This window comes from Papio anubis, chromosome 14, assembly GCF_008728515.1.
Source record: "Papio anubis isolate 15944 chromosome 14, Panubis1.0, whole genome shotgun sequence".
Classification (NCBI taxonomy): Eukaryota; Metazoa; Chordata; class Mammalia; order Primates; family Cercopithecidae; genus Papio; species Papio anubis.
The window spans coordinates 70837955-70853721 of record NC_044989.1 but is presented as its reverse complement, the minus strand read 5'-3'; the positions used below and the strand labels follow the sequence as shown (position 1 = coordinate 70853721).

Here is a 15767-nt window from a genome sequence, read left to right as displayed (position 1 = left end):
TTAGGAAGAGGATGGTTCATGAGTGATGTGGGTAAACTGAGTCTGCTGACAGCCTGCTTGGGTCCCACTGGGAGTCAGTGGGGGAGTGAGGATGAGAACTAGGGCCTCTAAAGACCCCTCTCCACATCTCCTTTCAATCACCTTGGGCTAATCCATTGAGCTAATGAAGGTAAATCTTTTTATTTTTTCTTTTAGCACCAATAGAAACATGTTTTTAATCTTTTAAGAAAATTTGTAATAGATTCTGTAGCATTCGTCTGAACCTAACAGAGTCATTTGGGGTGGAGTAAGTTTCTCGTTAATGTCACTTCTTCTCTACCCACATTTAAGAAGTTAGCTCTAAGCCTGGGGTTGGGTCTGGCCTTTAGAGATGGCCACCTGGGCTGAAGTCCCTTTCCCTCAGATGGTGCATATCACCACCTCATGTAGCACCTGCCAGGCCTGCTGGGCCTAAAGGATGGGTGAACCAGAGGTGCTTACCTGTGAGCACCTCCAGAGGAACCATGGCAAGGACCTAGAAAGATGTCCAGACTAAGCTGAACTCAGGAACTGAGGATGGTCCATGCTGCCTCACCACAACAGATACAGAGGATACCCTCAGGGCCCAGCCATTGAAAAATAAATGGGTCCATTCTTGTATGGCCTCAAGGGAAGCCTTTCTGCCACCAGAGCCCTGGACCAGGGCTACCCACCAAGTCACCCCTTACAGAAGCTGGCTGCAGGCCAGATTAAAATGATACCCTCACAACAGGGGGCATCCTCCTGCTCCCCCGCGTATGCCTTCCTTCTGCTACCACTCACTCACTCACTCACTTTCAATCAGTCTCTCTAGCTTCCTTTGGCACTGAAAGCACAATGTCAGAGGTTGCGGTCCCCGAGACTGAACCAGCAGAATTTGGACTCGGGCCTAACTCCCCGAGAGAACTTGGTGACAATTGGCTGTGCCATTTCCAAGTCTCTTTCCTAAGCTTATTTTCCCAACATGGCCAGGGTGTGGCCCACAGTACCTAACCCGTTTTTCCTTCCTGCCAGTGGTCTGACGAGTCCAGAGGAGTTTGGCCAGATGGACTGTGGCAGATCGATAAAGAAAGGCTTCTTCAGGACAGCACTGCCAGAGATGCCTGGACGTGCCACAGACCTTCCTACTTGGCCTACGATCACCTGTGCAGCCTTTTGTGGGCCTTCAAAACTCTGTCGAGAACTCTGTCTGCTTGGGGTTATTCAGTGTGACCTAGAGAAGAAATCGGTGGACCACGATTTCAAGACTGGTTAAAAAAGAACTGCAAAGAGACGGGCTCCTGTTCACCTAGGTGAGGCGTGTGCATCAGTTGGTGTCTGAGTCCAGATGTGTGCAGTTGTCTTCTGCCAGCCATGGATTCCGGGCTACATATTTCTTTTTAATGGGCCACCTCCCCACAACGGAATTCTGCCCAACACAGGAGATTTCTGTAGTTATTGTTTTCTATCATCCGCCTACTGGGGAAGAAAGTGAAGGAGGGGAAACTGTTTAATGTCACATGAAGACCCCAGCTTTAAGAGAAGCTGTATCCTCTAACCATGAGACCCTCGACCAGCCCAACATCTTCCATGGACACATGACATTGAAGACTGTCCTAAGCTATTGCCACCCTTGGAGATAATGTCTTATTTATTAGATGGATAATGGTTTCATTTTTAATCTCTTAAGTCAATGTAAAAAGCATAAAACCCCTTCAGACTTCTACATTCATGATGTATGTGTTGCTGACTGAAAAGCTGTACTGATTAGAAATGTCTGGCCTCTTCAAGACAGCTAAGGCTTGGGAAAAGTCTTCTGGGTTGTGGAGATGGAACCAGAGGCTGGGTTACTGGTAGGAACAAAGGTAGGAGTTCAGAAGTGGTGCCATTGAAGCCACAAAGCCAGTAAATGCCTCAATACATTCTGGGAGAAAACTTAGCAAATCCATCAGCAGGAATCTGTCCCCTCTGTTGAGGAGCGAGGAAGAATGTGTGTGTCTACACAGGATAAACCCAATACATACTGTACTGCTCAGTGATTAAATGGGCTCACTTCCTCGTGAGCCCTTCGTGAGTATGTTTAGAAATAGAGCATTAGCCACGAGCCATGGGCATTTCAGGCCAAATCCATGAAAGGGGGACCAGTCGTTTATTTTTCATTTTGTTGCTTGGTTGGTTTGTTGCTTTATTTTTAAAAGGAGAAGTTTAACTTTGCTATTTATTTTCGAGCACTAGGAAAACTATTCCATTATTTTTTTTTTCTTCATTTCCATTCAGGATGCCGGTTTTATTAATAAAAACTCTAACAAGTCACCTCCACTATGTGGGTCTTCCTTTCCCCGCAAGAGAAGGAGCAATTGTTCCCCTGAGCACCTGGGTCCGTCTGACCCGTGGGGCCTGCCTGTGAGAAGCAGTGGGCCCCTTCAAATACAGAGTGGATAGCTCATCCCTAGGAATTTTCATTGAAATTTGGAGACAGAGTAACGAAGAAATAATATATAAACTCCTTATGTGAGGAAATGCTACTAATATTTGAAAAGTGAAAGATTTCTCCCTACTAACTCTTAAGTGCACCTAGCTTACTACATCATGAAAGGTACATTTAAAATATGTCAAATTGGCTTGAACTTTTCAGAGAATTTTGTCTTCCCCCTAATGCTTCTTCCTTGGTCTGGAAGAACGATTTCTATGAATTTTCTCTTTTTTATATATATAATTCAGACAATTCTGATCCATGTCTTCACTTTGGGCACTCTTATTTCACAATGCCACACTGGAAGCACTAAATGCAGACCTCAGATCTGTCCAGAGCTGACCTCCCAGCAACATAGTTGACACAGCTCCAGGTTTTTAAATTATTAAAATAAGTTCAAGCTTACATCCCTTGGGCCAGATATGTGGGTTGAGGCTTGACTGTAGCATCCTGCTTAGAGACCAATCAATGGATACTGGTTTTTAGACCTCTATTGATCAGTAGTTAGCATCCAAGAGACTTTGCAGAGGCATGGGAAGATGAGGCTGGACAGATGGCAGAAGCAGAGGTTCTCTGCAAAGACTTGAGATTTAGTGTCTGTGAATGCTCTGGTTCCTAGGTCCAGCAAGTCACACCTGCCAGTGCCCTCATCCTTATGCCCATGACACACACACAGTGAGAGGCCTCAAATATACACCTCCCTAGAAGTGCCTTCTAAGTCAGTTCTTTGGAAACCAGCAGATCTGAAAAAGAGGCTGCATCAAGGCAAGCCTGGTTAGACCACTGTCCATGCCTCAGGATAGAACAGCCTGGCTTATTTGCAGATTTTTCTTCTAGAAATCAAATGACTGATAAGCATTGGATCCCTCTGCCATTTAATGGCAATGGTAGTCTTTGGTTAGCTGTAAAAATACTCCATTTCAGGTTAAAAATGCACCTTCTAATCCATCTCTGCACGCTCCCTGTGTTTCCTTGCCCTTTAGAGAATGAATTGTTCACTACAATTAGAGAATCATTTAACATCCTGACCTGGTAAGCTCCCACACACCTGGCAGTGGGGAGCATCGCTGTTTCCAATGGCTCAGGAGACAACGAAAAGCCCCCATTTAAAAAAATAACAAACATTTTTTAAAAGGCCTCCAATACTCTTATGGAGCCTGGATTTTCCCACTGCTCTACAGGCTGTGACTTTGTTTAAGCATCCTGGCAGGAAATGTTTTCTTCTACATGGAAAGATAGACAGCAGCCAACCCTGATCTGGAAGACAGGGCCCCAGCTGGACACACATGGAACCCAGCCAGGGATGCGCTGGCCATTGTGTCCCTGCGAGAGAGATGGGCAGAATGGCCCTAGAGTCCTTTTTCCTGAGAAAGGAGGAAAAGGTGGGATTGACACTCACCCACCCACACTGGTAAGGGAGGAGAATTTGTGCTTCTGGAGCTTCTCAAGGAATTGTGTTTTGCGAGTACAGAAAACTGTCTGTTGTCTTCAAGCCAGGTTTTCCAGGGCACATGGGTCATCAGTTGCTTTTTCAGTCAGTTTGGCCGGGATGGACTAATGAGGCTCTAACACTGCTCAGGAGACCTCTGCCCTCTAGTTGTTTCTGGGCTTTGATCTCTTCCTACCTGCCCAGTCACAGAGGGAGGAATGACTCAAATGCCCAAAACCAAGAGGACGTTGCAGAAGTAAGACAAGCATGTGTATATTTTTAAGTGTTCTAACATAAGACCTGTTCTCCCTAGCCATTGATTTACCAGGCTTTCTGAAAGGTCTAATGGTTCACACGCAGAGAGAAAGAGTACTGAAAAAGCAACTCCTCTTCCTAGTCTTAATAATTTACTAAAATGGTCAACTTTTCATTATCTTTATTATAATAAACCTGATGCTTTTTTTTTTAGAACTCCTTACTCTGACATCTGTATATGTTGCACTGAAAAGGTTAATATTTAATGTTTTAATTTATTTTGTGTGGTAAGTTAATTTTGATTTCTGTAATGTGTTCATGTGATTAGCAGTTCTTTTCCTTAATATCTGAATTATACTTCAAGAGTAGTGAGCAATATAAGATGCCATTGTGTTTTTCAGTAATGTGCATTGTTATTCAGTTGTACTGTACCTTATTTGGAAGGATGAAGGAATGAATTTTTTTTCCTAAGTCAAGACTGGAGTGTTTCTTTAATGAGATTAGGATACTGCTCAAGAAAATGAAGACTTTTCTCTGCAAATGTGATTGATGTGGAAAAATTAGATGATCTGTTACAAAATGTGGAAATCCTATAATTAACCATAGTTGATCCCTGTCTTCTTGAAGAATTCAAGTTCTCTGAAGCTCTTCCCAGTATATAAGTACTTAGTAGACTATGTGTCCAATAATGCTAATTGATGTGGTGGAAAATATACAATCTCTGCCACTGCAGGAATTGAAATCTGGTGGAGAAGACAGACAGATATGCTGAGAATAATTCTGGACTATTTCTAGACAATACAAATAAGCCATGAAATTATAAGGTAGGAATATATGTTAACAGTGGTGGTTCTCAAAGCATGGTTCCAGACCTGCAGCATTGGTATGACCTGTGAACTTGTTAGGAATGCAATTCTTTGGGCTCCAGCCCAGACCTACTATACTGTGAGGGTGCTCCACACTCTTTCTGCCCTCTGGGTGATTCTAATACATACTCAAAATTTTAAAATATTTTTTAATTTTGTAGAGAGACAGGGTCTCCCTGTGTTTTCCAGGCTGGTTTCAAACTCCTGGACTCAAGCAATCCTCCACCTTGGCCTCAGAGTTCTGGGATTATAGGCGTGGGCCACTGCGCTTGGCTGATGCTCAAATTTAAGAACTACTATGCTACGGGACTCAGTGAAAGGACAACTTAGTGTTGAGCTACAGTTTTATGGAAAAGCTTTGAAGAGGCTTTGCAGAAGAAGTGAAACACAATTTACCTCTTGGAGTTCAAATGTAATAGCCATCAGAAAGCGTAGCCTTGAATGAAGGATCTTCTCCGCTCAGCCTAGTTGAAGGAAAAAAATAGATCTGTCCATCTCCCACCATACCCCCAACCACCCCCGGGCTCACCCGCCCCTGTTCCCCACCACCCAGTCTGTAATTATAAGGAATTGTTCTAAAACAGTCAACCGGATCTTACAAACCCATAGTAAGGCCTCTGCCCTTTTTTTTTTTTTTTTTTTTTTTTTTTTTTTTTTTGAGATGGTATCTTGTTCCATCACCTGGGCAGGAGTGCAGTGGTGCAATCTCGGCTTGCTACAACCTCCGCCTCCCGGGTTCAGGAAATTCTCCTGCCTCAGCCTCCGGAGTAGCTGGAACTACAAGTGTGTGCCACCACACCCAGCTAATTTTTGTATTTTTAGTAGAGACGGCGTTTCACCATGTTGCCCAGGATGGTCTCAATCTCTTGACCTTGTGATCTGCCTGCCTCACCCTCCCAAAGTGCTGGGATTACAGGCGTGAGCCACCACGCCCGGCCGGGCCTCTGTACTTCTAACCCATGGGTGGGATTCACACGTGCAACATAAGAAGCGCTCATGGAAAAGTGGAGAGTGAAATCGTTGCTGCATAGTATAAAATCCTGGGCCCCAAAGAAGGTTCTGCTCTTTGTAGAGAGGGACGAGCATGTGGAGCTTGCTGTCCAGACCCCAGAGGTCTTAGGATCAGCCAAACTTGCAGAAAGATGGAAACTCAAGCAATTCTTCCTCCCAAGCTCCCTGGCCTGGCATCTGGCCCTCTTGAAAGAGAGTGGGGAGACTTCCTACCCAAACCTGGTCTTCCTCCTCATGACCCCATTTAGTCTTCAGAGACATCTCCAGGCCTTCTTCCTAACCAGCGGGATTTTTCACTAGTCCCCATTTTTTCTCCTCTTTCCCAATTTCTAAGCCATCTACCTGCCAAGGCTGCCTGCCTGCCAGAACCAAGGTCCGGTGACTGTCCCTTGTCCTGGTCAGGTGCACTGGACTGTCTGGGGTGAGAAGGAGCCATCCCAGGAAAAAGCACCCATCAACTTTGAATCAAGCCAGACCTTTCCTCATCCAGGTGACTTGCAGTTGACAATTTGAAAGCCATGTTCTGGATGCTTTGGGTCCAGGCTTTTGGGATCCTGTTGGCCCAAACTTCAGACCCCTATTTTTTCTGGTTGCCTTGACTGATGCCTGGCTCTGTTTGGGGACATTTGAGTATAAAACCCTTGCCTTGCTTCCTCTCTAGCTCAGAGCTTCACTACCAGCACTTTTTTCCCCTGACTCCTGAAATTCCTCTTCCACAACTGCCTTCTGCAGGACTTGCTACTTCCAGCAGGCTCTGAGGTTTCTGCCACAGCCTTTCACCTCCAGAAGTCAGGAGTGAATTGCTTGCAGTCACAGAAGCTGTGTCTAGCGATGCCTGTTTCATAGGGTGGTGTCTGTCACCCAAGATCAATAAGGAATTTGAATATATGGGGATGGACCTTAAGCATCACTTTAAAAATCTCTCCAGGTGATTCTAATCCATACCCTACTCCCCTTTCGAATACACCAGGCCCCAGGGGGCAGGTGGCATGGGAGAAGTGATGCCTGGAGCTAAGAGTACCTGGTGCTCACCCAGCGCACCCATCCTCAAGGAGATTCCTTAATATCCAGCAGATGTTCACCTCTGGGGAGACAGAAGCTTGGGCCTCCTCTCAAGTGGGATCGCCCAAGGCAGAGAAGTGAGAAATCTCCTGTGGGTGCTCCTGTAAGGAGTGCCTTGTGGCTGGTGCTTGAGGTCATAGGTCAGGCACAAGTGGGCAGTGGCTTTTTTTTTTTTTTTTTTCAAGTCAGGGTCTCACTCTGTCACCCAGGCTGGAGCACAGTGGCATGATCTCAGCTCACTGCAACCTCTGCCTCCCAGGTTCAAGCAAATCTCCTGCCTCAGCCTCCCGAGTAGCTGGGATTACAGGCGCCAGCCACCACGCCTGGCTAACTTTTGTATTTTTAGTAGAGATGGGGTTTCATCATGTTGGCCAGGCTGGTCTCTAACTCCTGACCTCAAGTGATCCACTCGCCTTGGCCTCCCAAGGCAGTGGCTTTTTAGGAGCCAAATTTTACACTTGGGAATAAAAGAAAGTTGGGCATTTATGCTGAAAGGGAAAGAGAGAAAGTAGGAAGGGGAGACCACTGTCCAGGACCATCTGCTCCAATGGAAGCCTCAGGCTTGTGCATCTGCACAGGTGCCTGGGACCCAGAGTCCATAAGGACCTCCATCCCAAGACTTGCAGGGGAAGCCCTGTGGGAGGTAGGTGAAGTTGAGTGCTGGGCAAGAGGACATCTCCACCAACCTGGGGCTGGGCGTTCAGCTGCTGGTCCTGTGCATTGCAGGAAGGGATTCTGGACATGTGACATCCCAGGAGAACTGGGCTGTGAGGAGCCAGCATCACTTAAACCGTGTCCTACCAGATCAGACCAAACAGCCACGCCCCTCCACTGCAGCATGACTCTCCCACCAGCCCTTGTGAAAGAAGCCTCCTAACCAGAGTGCAGAGGTCCAGAGCCCCTGTGGTGGGAGAAGGCTTGGAGGCAAAGGCTGTAGTGGGTTTCACTACAGCCTGCTTCTTGCTGACTGTGTCACCCTGGGATGTTACTGTTTCCTTCTGAGCCTCCTGTGCCTCTCTGTTTAATTTCCACTGATTTAGCCCAGGGTTGTGAAATAAATCTCAAAGCACAGCCTGATTCTTGGAATAAAAAAAATCTGGTGTGATCCTAAATGCTATCAATATATTGTCCAGCTCAAGGGAGGCCCCCCTCCCCATGTGCCCCACTGACTTTCAAGGTAAAAGAAGCTGGGAGGTGGGAGGTGCTCATAAGAAATATTTTCATAGATCCAGTATCAAATGGGACCAAACCCAGGGGTTGATGATCTCAGGACATCACCTTTACAAGTGGTTAATGACCCAGAGGAGTGAGGACAACTGTCTTCAGACTTAAGGAGGTTTGGTCTGACCTCAAGGGGCAAGTCCAGGAGACAGGTTAATTTTGTTTCAGTAGAGGCTTCTGTTTCACTGTCAGAGCTGCCTGCTGGCTCTGGCTGTCCTCCAGGCAAATGTGCTTCCTAACTCCAAAGTAATCACACAGAGGTGGGTGCCAACCAGGGTCCAGAGGGTCTCCTGGTGAACTACAGCATGAGCCAGAAGACCTGGGGCATCTGACCATGGTCTCCTACCTATGAGTCCATGGGTTACCCCTATTTAGCTCCAAGCCTCCACCTCCCACTGCACCCTTCTGGAATAATCTTTGCAAGCCCAGACTTGAGCCTCTGTCCTCCCAGGGCTTCCCAGTGATGGAGGGGGATCTCAGGCCCTGCTCAATCCCCTTACCTCCCATCTCCTAACATCAGAGCCATCCTAAGGATGGTCCCCACACAGGGACCACATCCCCAGTGACTCTCATCAGGAGAGGGCTTTCTCTGGCGCTTTCCACTCCTTAGGTGCCTACGTGTGCCAGTCATTTGCCACTCCCAGTTCCATTCTCCCCATTTCTACCCTGTGCCCAGAAGCTGACCCCTGTGGGCTGCCTCCGTGGGGCTCTCTTGTCTTCTTGCTTCCAGTTCAGCCAGTGGGAGGCACTGGCAGGAGATCGGAGTGGAGTAGGAGGAGAGACATGGGGGTTTGTCATCCTCGCTCCCTCCCTGTTCCAATACTGCCTCCCTAGCAGCAACTGTGTCCCAAGGCTAGGCTCCCTGGGCCTCTACTCCCCAGCCCCACTCCCACTGGGCTTCGGGACACCACGTCCTCCACTTGCCCCTTCAGTACTGGAGTGGTAATGCCTTCCCACAGTTGCCAGTAGAACTCTGCCAATCTTCCCCCTCCTCTCTCTTTAGTATCCAATGATGCTTACCCAGAGGTTGAAAAGTCAAACACCTCCTGGAGTGAAGTGGGTCATCTGAATTAGTGCAGCTGCTTGATGAAAGCATGAATGACCACAAGTGAGTCTGAATCCAGGGTTGCGGTGGACACGGTGATGTACTGGCAGGCACTGACCCCTGCTGAAGGGGGAAGTCACTTCTCAGTTCCAGTCTAAAGTGGATCTCCAGCAGGAGGTCAGTTTCGCTATTTTTTTTTTTTTCAAGAGAAACAGAACATCTGGACCTTTTCATAAAAATATCTCCATTCCTAAGTGTGGTTCCGGTTTAGAACCGCTCTGTGGCCCCAGCACAATCTATCAGCAGGCCACCATTCGCTAGCAGCTGCCACTCTCAAGCTGTCTGCTTGTCTCTGGCTCTGCCAGGCCCCTCACGCCTCTCTACCTTCGTAGTTCCCTTTGCTGGGAAAGACTTTTTCTACATCTTTGCCTGAGCAAACTTCTGTTCCTTCAAGAACAAGCTCACACATACCTCACTTTCTTCTGGAGCCTTTCCGGAGCATGAAAAGATAATGCCCCCACCCCAAGGCCCCTTGCATACTTGCATTTGAATACTCATCTCAGGTGCTGGACTTTTCGTTCCTTCTCCGTGAGCTGTCTGGCGCCTCTGGACATTCTGTGCCCCAGGTCTTGAATCTTCAAGGTAAGGAATCTCTGCGCATCTTTGTAGCCTGGGCATTTAGCGCAATGCCTGAGGCATGGTAGGTAACATGGTAACATTCTGTGGAAAAAAAATCGTTAGAGATATGAGGCTTTGGGTGGACCACTGTATGTCTCTGGAGGCAAGAGAGCAATGTCGTATGGGATCCCTGGGTCTTGTGGGGCTGCATTATTGGTATGTTGTGTTGGCTGCTATAATCAGACCCCTTGAAGGTCAAATAGGTCTTTGCGACCCTCCCTGGTTCCCTATGTACCATGAGGAGCTTTGCTTCTAGGCAAAAATACATTGTATGTTCTGACCCATGACTGACCAAGAATTGTCACAGCCTAGGTGGATTTGACAAAAATTTTTAATCACATCCATTCTACCCTCTGCGTTAGTCTCACACAGAAGAGTTAACTCTTTGGAGAATGGTCACGATTTCATAGCTCTTTTTATTTGCTGACTGACAGTCTACACCCCAGCAACCTTCCAACAGGAGGAAGCCTGGCCTGAGCCCTGAGCTCAGACTGGAGAGGAGGAAGTTGCACATGAAGACAAAGGAGAGGAGAAAGATGGGAGGGGGTTTCTCAGAAAGCTTTTGTCTACGAGATTTCCTTCTTGTGGTTGGTTTCTTCGAAGTCTAATCTGCTCCCTTGAGAGGCCTCTGATCCAAACAGGCAATGATGTGAATATAATCTCTATCAGCCGAAACAGAACATCTATTTAGTGTTAGGAATAAGCAGAACAATGAGTCTAAGAGCGACCCAGAAAATGACTTTGCTACAAAATTCTGTCCCTCCTCTATAATACAAAATTTTTAAATCTGGGTTCCCCCAAAGGCAGGGACTTAGATAATAATTTGGGGACAGATCTTTTATTTTAGAGGCAATTTCAGGAAGCAGGAGTGGGAGACTAAGAAGAGTGAGACAGAGAATGAGGAAAAGCCAGCAATAGGAAATTAGCAGTGAGCTGACTACCGATATGTAAAACTGGGGCTCAATCCTACTGGACACCCACTAAGAAGATATGTAGAATGCCACCTCTGAACTGAGCCTCTGCAGATCAGAAGGCTGGGCATTAACGACTGACTTCCATCACCCAATGCACCCAATGGTGAGAGTTGCCATAGAGTCATTAATCCTCCACCCCCAACACACACACACACACACACACACACACACACACACATGCACACACAGCACAGATCTTAGGGGCCTGATATGTGACACTGATACTGAGCACAGGAAGCTTTTCCAAAGCTGCAACTGAAATTAGGTGGTCTGAGGGTATATGATGTGGCAAAAATAGCATCTGCTACAATTATTAATTTTTAACAATAAAATTATAATAATCCATTTTTTCATGAAATTTGGATTCTTTTCTCATAACCAAAAGTTCTTTTGAATATGCAGATATTCTGATTTCATAGAATACTGATTCAAGCAATGGCCATTGGGCATTCTGCCAAATGTGGATTCTGTGTGCCTCTAACACCTTCCAAGATGTCGGCCAGAGACTCCCGCTTCTTCCAAGATACCCTGTCCCTTTGTTCCAGACCCAGTTACTGGACTGTGGCAGGCCCTGCGGACCCTGAGGGGTCAGTGCATTGGTCACACAAGTCTTAGGTTTCTGGTTAGTCCATGAACTCCTTTGAAGGAGAAAGTCTGTGACAGAAAAAATGGGGCTGAGGGAATGGGGCCGTCAGTGGTGGGCCATGAGCAATCAGGTGGCTAAGCTGAGGAAGCCATTTTGCAAAAGGAAGCAATGAGGCAGATTCACAGAGAAAAAGAAAGAGCACGTCTAATAGGAAGAGAGAAAGTCACACCCATTCCCAAGCACTTTTCCATTCTTGTTCTTGTGATACCTGGCTCGCAGCAACCTCTGCTCTATTGAGCCTTGAGCCTTTATAAGAATCCTCTCTTCAGTCCAGCACAGTGGCTCATGCCTGTAATCCCAGCCCTTTGGGAGGCCAAGGAAGGCAGACCACTTGAGGTCAGGAGTCCAAGAACAGCCTGGCCAATGTAGCAAAACCGCATCTCTACTAAAAATATAAAACTTAGCCAGGCACGGTGGCGCATACCTGTAATCCAGGCTACTCAGGAGGCTGAGGCGTGAGAATTGCCTGAACCCGGGAGGTGGAGGTTGCAATGAGCCGAGACCATGCTACTGCACTCCAGCCTGGGTGACAGAGCAAGACTACATCTCAAAAAACAAACAAAAAAATCCTCTTTTCACCTGAGCCAGCTTGAATGCATTTTTATTTCCTAAAACCAAAAGAGCCTGGACTAGAACAAATGCCTCTTCAGTATCTCTTAAGGTAATCATATAGGCTCCCCACTATTATTTATAAGGCAACACTTTATATCAATATTAAATTATATCAAAATTAAATTGTATTAACATTAAACCTTGCTTTTCTGGAAAATTCTTTCTCACATCCCACCCGAGCCCTTCTATGACTGGCTCCTTTTCCTTTAGGTCTCAGTTAAATGTCACCTCAAGAGACTCCTACATGTAAGTCCACTCCACCTACCCTGACTACCCCTTCCACTCTAGTTATTCTCCATCTAGTATTATGTTCATTTCCTTCATAGAACTTACCACATTTTATATTATTTTTTTTACTAGGTTAATACCTGTCTCCTCCACTAGATAGTAAGCTCCAGGAGGGTAGGAATTATATCTGTCTTCTTCACCACTAAATATTTGACATCAAGCTCAATACTTGACACATAGATAGATGGATGGATGGATGGATGGATGGATGGATGGATGGATGGATGGACAGATGGATGGACATCTAAATTCTGGATAAATTGGATGGATAAATTTACCAGATAGTTTATCACTCTTTAGAAATATTGTAGGATTCTACTCACTAGTATTTCTTAAGGACTTTTGCACCTAAATTCTATATCCACTGAAAATATCCTAAATTAATACAGAATAAAGACATTGTGCAGCCAAACAAAAGGGGAAATAATTCAGCAGAAAAAACTACACACCACAAGTTATACTAAATGGTACTCTTCAGGCAGGAACATGATCTCACATGGGATGACAAAGGAATAAACAGTGTCAGAAAGAATAACCATAAATGGGCCGGGTGCAGTGGCTCACGCCTGTAATCCCAGCACTTTGGGAGGCCAAGGCAGGTGGAGCACCTGAAGTCAGGAGTTCAAGACCAGCCTGACTGTTGTGGTGAAATCCCATCTCTACTAAAAATACAAAAATTAGCTGGGCCTGGTGGCCAGCGCCTGTAGTCCCAGCTACTCGGGAGGCTGAAACAGGAGAATTGCTTGCACCTGGGAGGCAGAGGTTGCAGTGAGCCAAGATCACACCACTGGACTCCAGCCTGGGCAACAGAGTGAGACTCCATCTCCAAAAAAAAAAAAAGAATAACCACAAATGAATAAAAATCAGGAAAAACTTTATATTTTTGTCTTTATATTTTATATTGATGTCTTGTGGGTATAAAAATGTTTAAAGAACTAAAATACCCAACAGCAATAACATATATACTAGGGAATGGGCATGCGCAAATAGAGGTAAAGTGTTCAAAGACCTCTTCCATTGCTTAGAAAGTGGTAAATCTATTAATTTTTATTAGACCTTAATAACTCAAGAATGCATGTTGTAATCTCTAAAGTAACCATTAAAATAAAAGTAAAATAATGTATAACCAATAATCTAAAAGGAGGGGGGAAAGGGAAAATAAAAAGAACTTAACTGAACCAAAATAAAGCACAAAAGAAGAGAAAAAGAAACATTTAAAAAATGGGACAAATGAGAGATTTTGACCCAACTAAATTGGTAACTATATTAAATGTAAATACACTAAACATTCCAATTAAAATTCAAACACTGGGTTTAAAAAAAAAAACCTAACTATGTACTGCTTGTAAGAAATGCACCTGAAAAATATGGACCCAGAAAAATTAAAGGTAAAAAGGTAGAAAAAATAGACTATAAAAATGCCAAGTAAAAGAAATCGAGTGTAGCTATACTCACATAAGATAGACTTTATGACATTTCATGATAAAAGGTTAAATTCACCAGGAAGATATAAAAATACATAAAAATCTGTATGTGTGTACCTAATAGCATAAGGTATTCAAAAAATATATAGCAGAAATGAACAGAGTTTGGAGTCTCCCTAACAGGTAAGGTACTGTTTAGAAAGCAGAAAAACACATATACCCATGGACGTTTAATTTCCAGGGACAAAATTGGAAGAAAGATAAGGGGAACCAACTTCTTGGGCACACCCTGAAAGTAGACAGAAGTGTACTATGCTCAGAGAAAGTATTAGTATTTACAATAAGTGAATGGAGCTTCCATGACTTTTCTTCCAGCCTTTGAAGCAAAAGAACATGTTAAAGACCCTATGACAAATCTAACCCAGATATTTTCCCAGCCCTCTTCCCAAATGCAGCCTGAAATCTCCCTGTTTCCTTCTTGATAATCTGTGTAAGAAAGTTAGGAATACTAAATAACTTCTCTGTGAAGCCCCCAAAGCCAGTAGTCTCCTGACCACTCCTCTGCCATTGATCTTCACTGCACTGTAGCTTAGCAGTCAGAGCACAGCTTAGAAGTCAGTCTGTCTAGGCTCAAATCCCAGCTCTGTCACTTGTTAGCTGTGTGAACTTGGGCAAGTTATTTAATGTCTATGCACCTCAGTTTCCTCCACTGTAAAATGAGGATACCTTAAAGAATGGTGGTGGAGATTAAACGTGCACATTTTGTAAAGCTTAGAACACTATCTAGCACAGAGTGTTGTCTATCATTTTTTATCCCCTTCATCTTTTACATTTTGATCTAATGTTGTCTTCAGCGGGATCAGAAATACATTCCAAACATTCTGCGACCTTCTTCCACCCACCTAAGGATCTATGAATATACAGTAAAGACCTCTCAGCTGAAAATGACTGGCTGCTCTATATGGGGCTTAATTATGGCCACATCCAAGCCTTATTCCCTCAGTATATATTCATATGGATACCAGGTTATTTCCATTCTGGGAAAGAAATTACAAATGATGTAACTCTGGCAAAGGCATATTAAACCCCCAATTTCAATGCTATGGTTTTTGAGTTGAGTTTTGAGAGGTCATAAACACCCTCAAAAGCATTTAATCTGTAACTGATATGTTTCCTTGAATGACTATTTCAGATATTGACATAGGATAAAAGGCATATATCAAACTTTGGATGCAACCTTTTTATCACAAAACCATGCACATTGAAACAGAGAAAACTCTAAAGGTGACCCACCAAAAGTGTACAATTTACATTCTCTAAAGACAATATGCTGAAACTAGAAGTTAATAATATGAATTTAGCTAGCTGCAACAATAACAATAGAAACTCCATGTTTTTATTAAGCAAAGACATAAATAATTTTGACCAGGAGAGATATATGGTACATGTCCACTCTCACCACTTCTATTCAACATTGTACTGGAGGTTCTAACCAGCGCAATTAAGAAAGAAAAAATAAATAAAAAGAATCTATATTGGAAAGGATCTTTATTCATATAATAGATTACAGATCTTATATAGAGGAAACCCTAAAGAATCTACCTAAATATATATATCAGAACTAATAAATGAGTTCAGCAAAGTAACAGGATACAAGTTTAATACTTTTAAAAAACCATATTTCTATATACTTGCAATGAACAACCCACACATAAAATTAAGAAAACAACTCACAACAGCAGCAAATAAAATACTTAGAAATAAACTTAACAAAAGAAGTGCAAAA

At 44.4% G+C, this 15767-nt stretch overlaps 1 protein-coding gene and 1 long non-coding RNA gene across 3 annotated transcripts in view; one reads left to right on the top strand and one right to left on the bottom strand.

Annotated features, from left to right (window-relative positions):
- TGFA (transforming growth factor alpha) overlaps positions 1–4630 on the top strand; it is a 107978-nt gene extending 103348 nt beyond the window's left edge. For both annotated transcript variants that reach the window (XM_009184381.3, XM_009184382.2), the window contains exon 6: positions 1033–4630. In XM_009184381.3, coding sequence (XP_009182645.1) covers positions 1033–1040 — 8 coding nt within the window. In that variant the 3' untranslated portion in view covers positions 1041–4630. The remainder of the gene's footprint in view (positions 1–1032) is intronic.
- LOC103877050 overlaps positions 1–15767 on the bottom strand; it is a 49850-nt gene that overhangs the window by 12123 nt on the left and 21960 nt on the right. Inside the window, exons 5-6 of the long non-coding RNA XR_004178307.1 lie at positions 9335–10079; positions 5417–5484 (exon numbers count right to left, since the gene is read on the bottom strand). This is a non-coding gene — a long non-coding RNA (uncharacterized LOC103877050). The remainder of the gene's footprint in view (positions 1–5416; positions 5485–9334; positions 10080–15767) is intronic.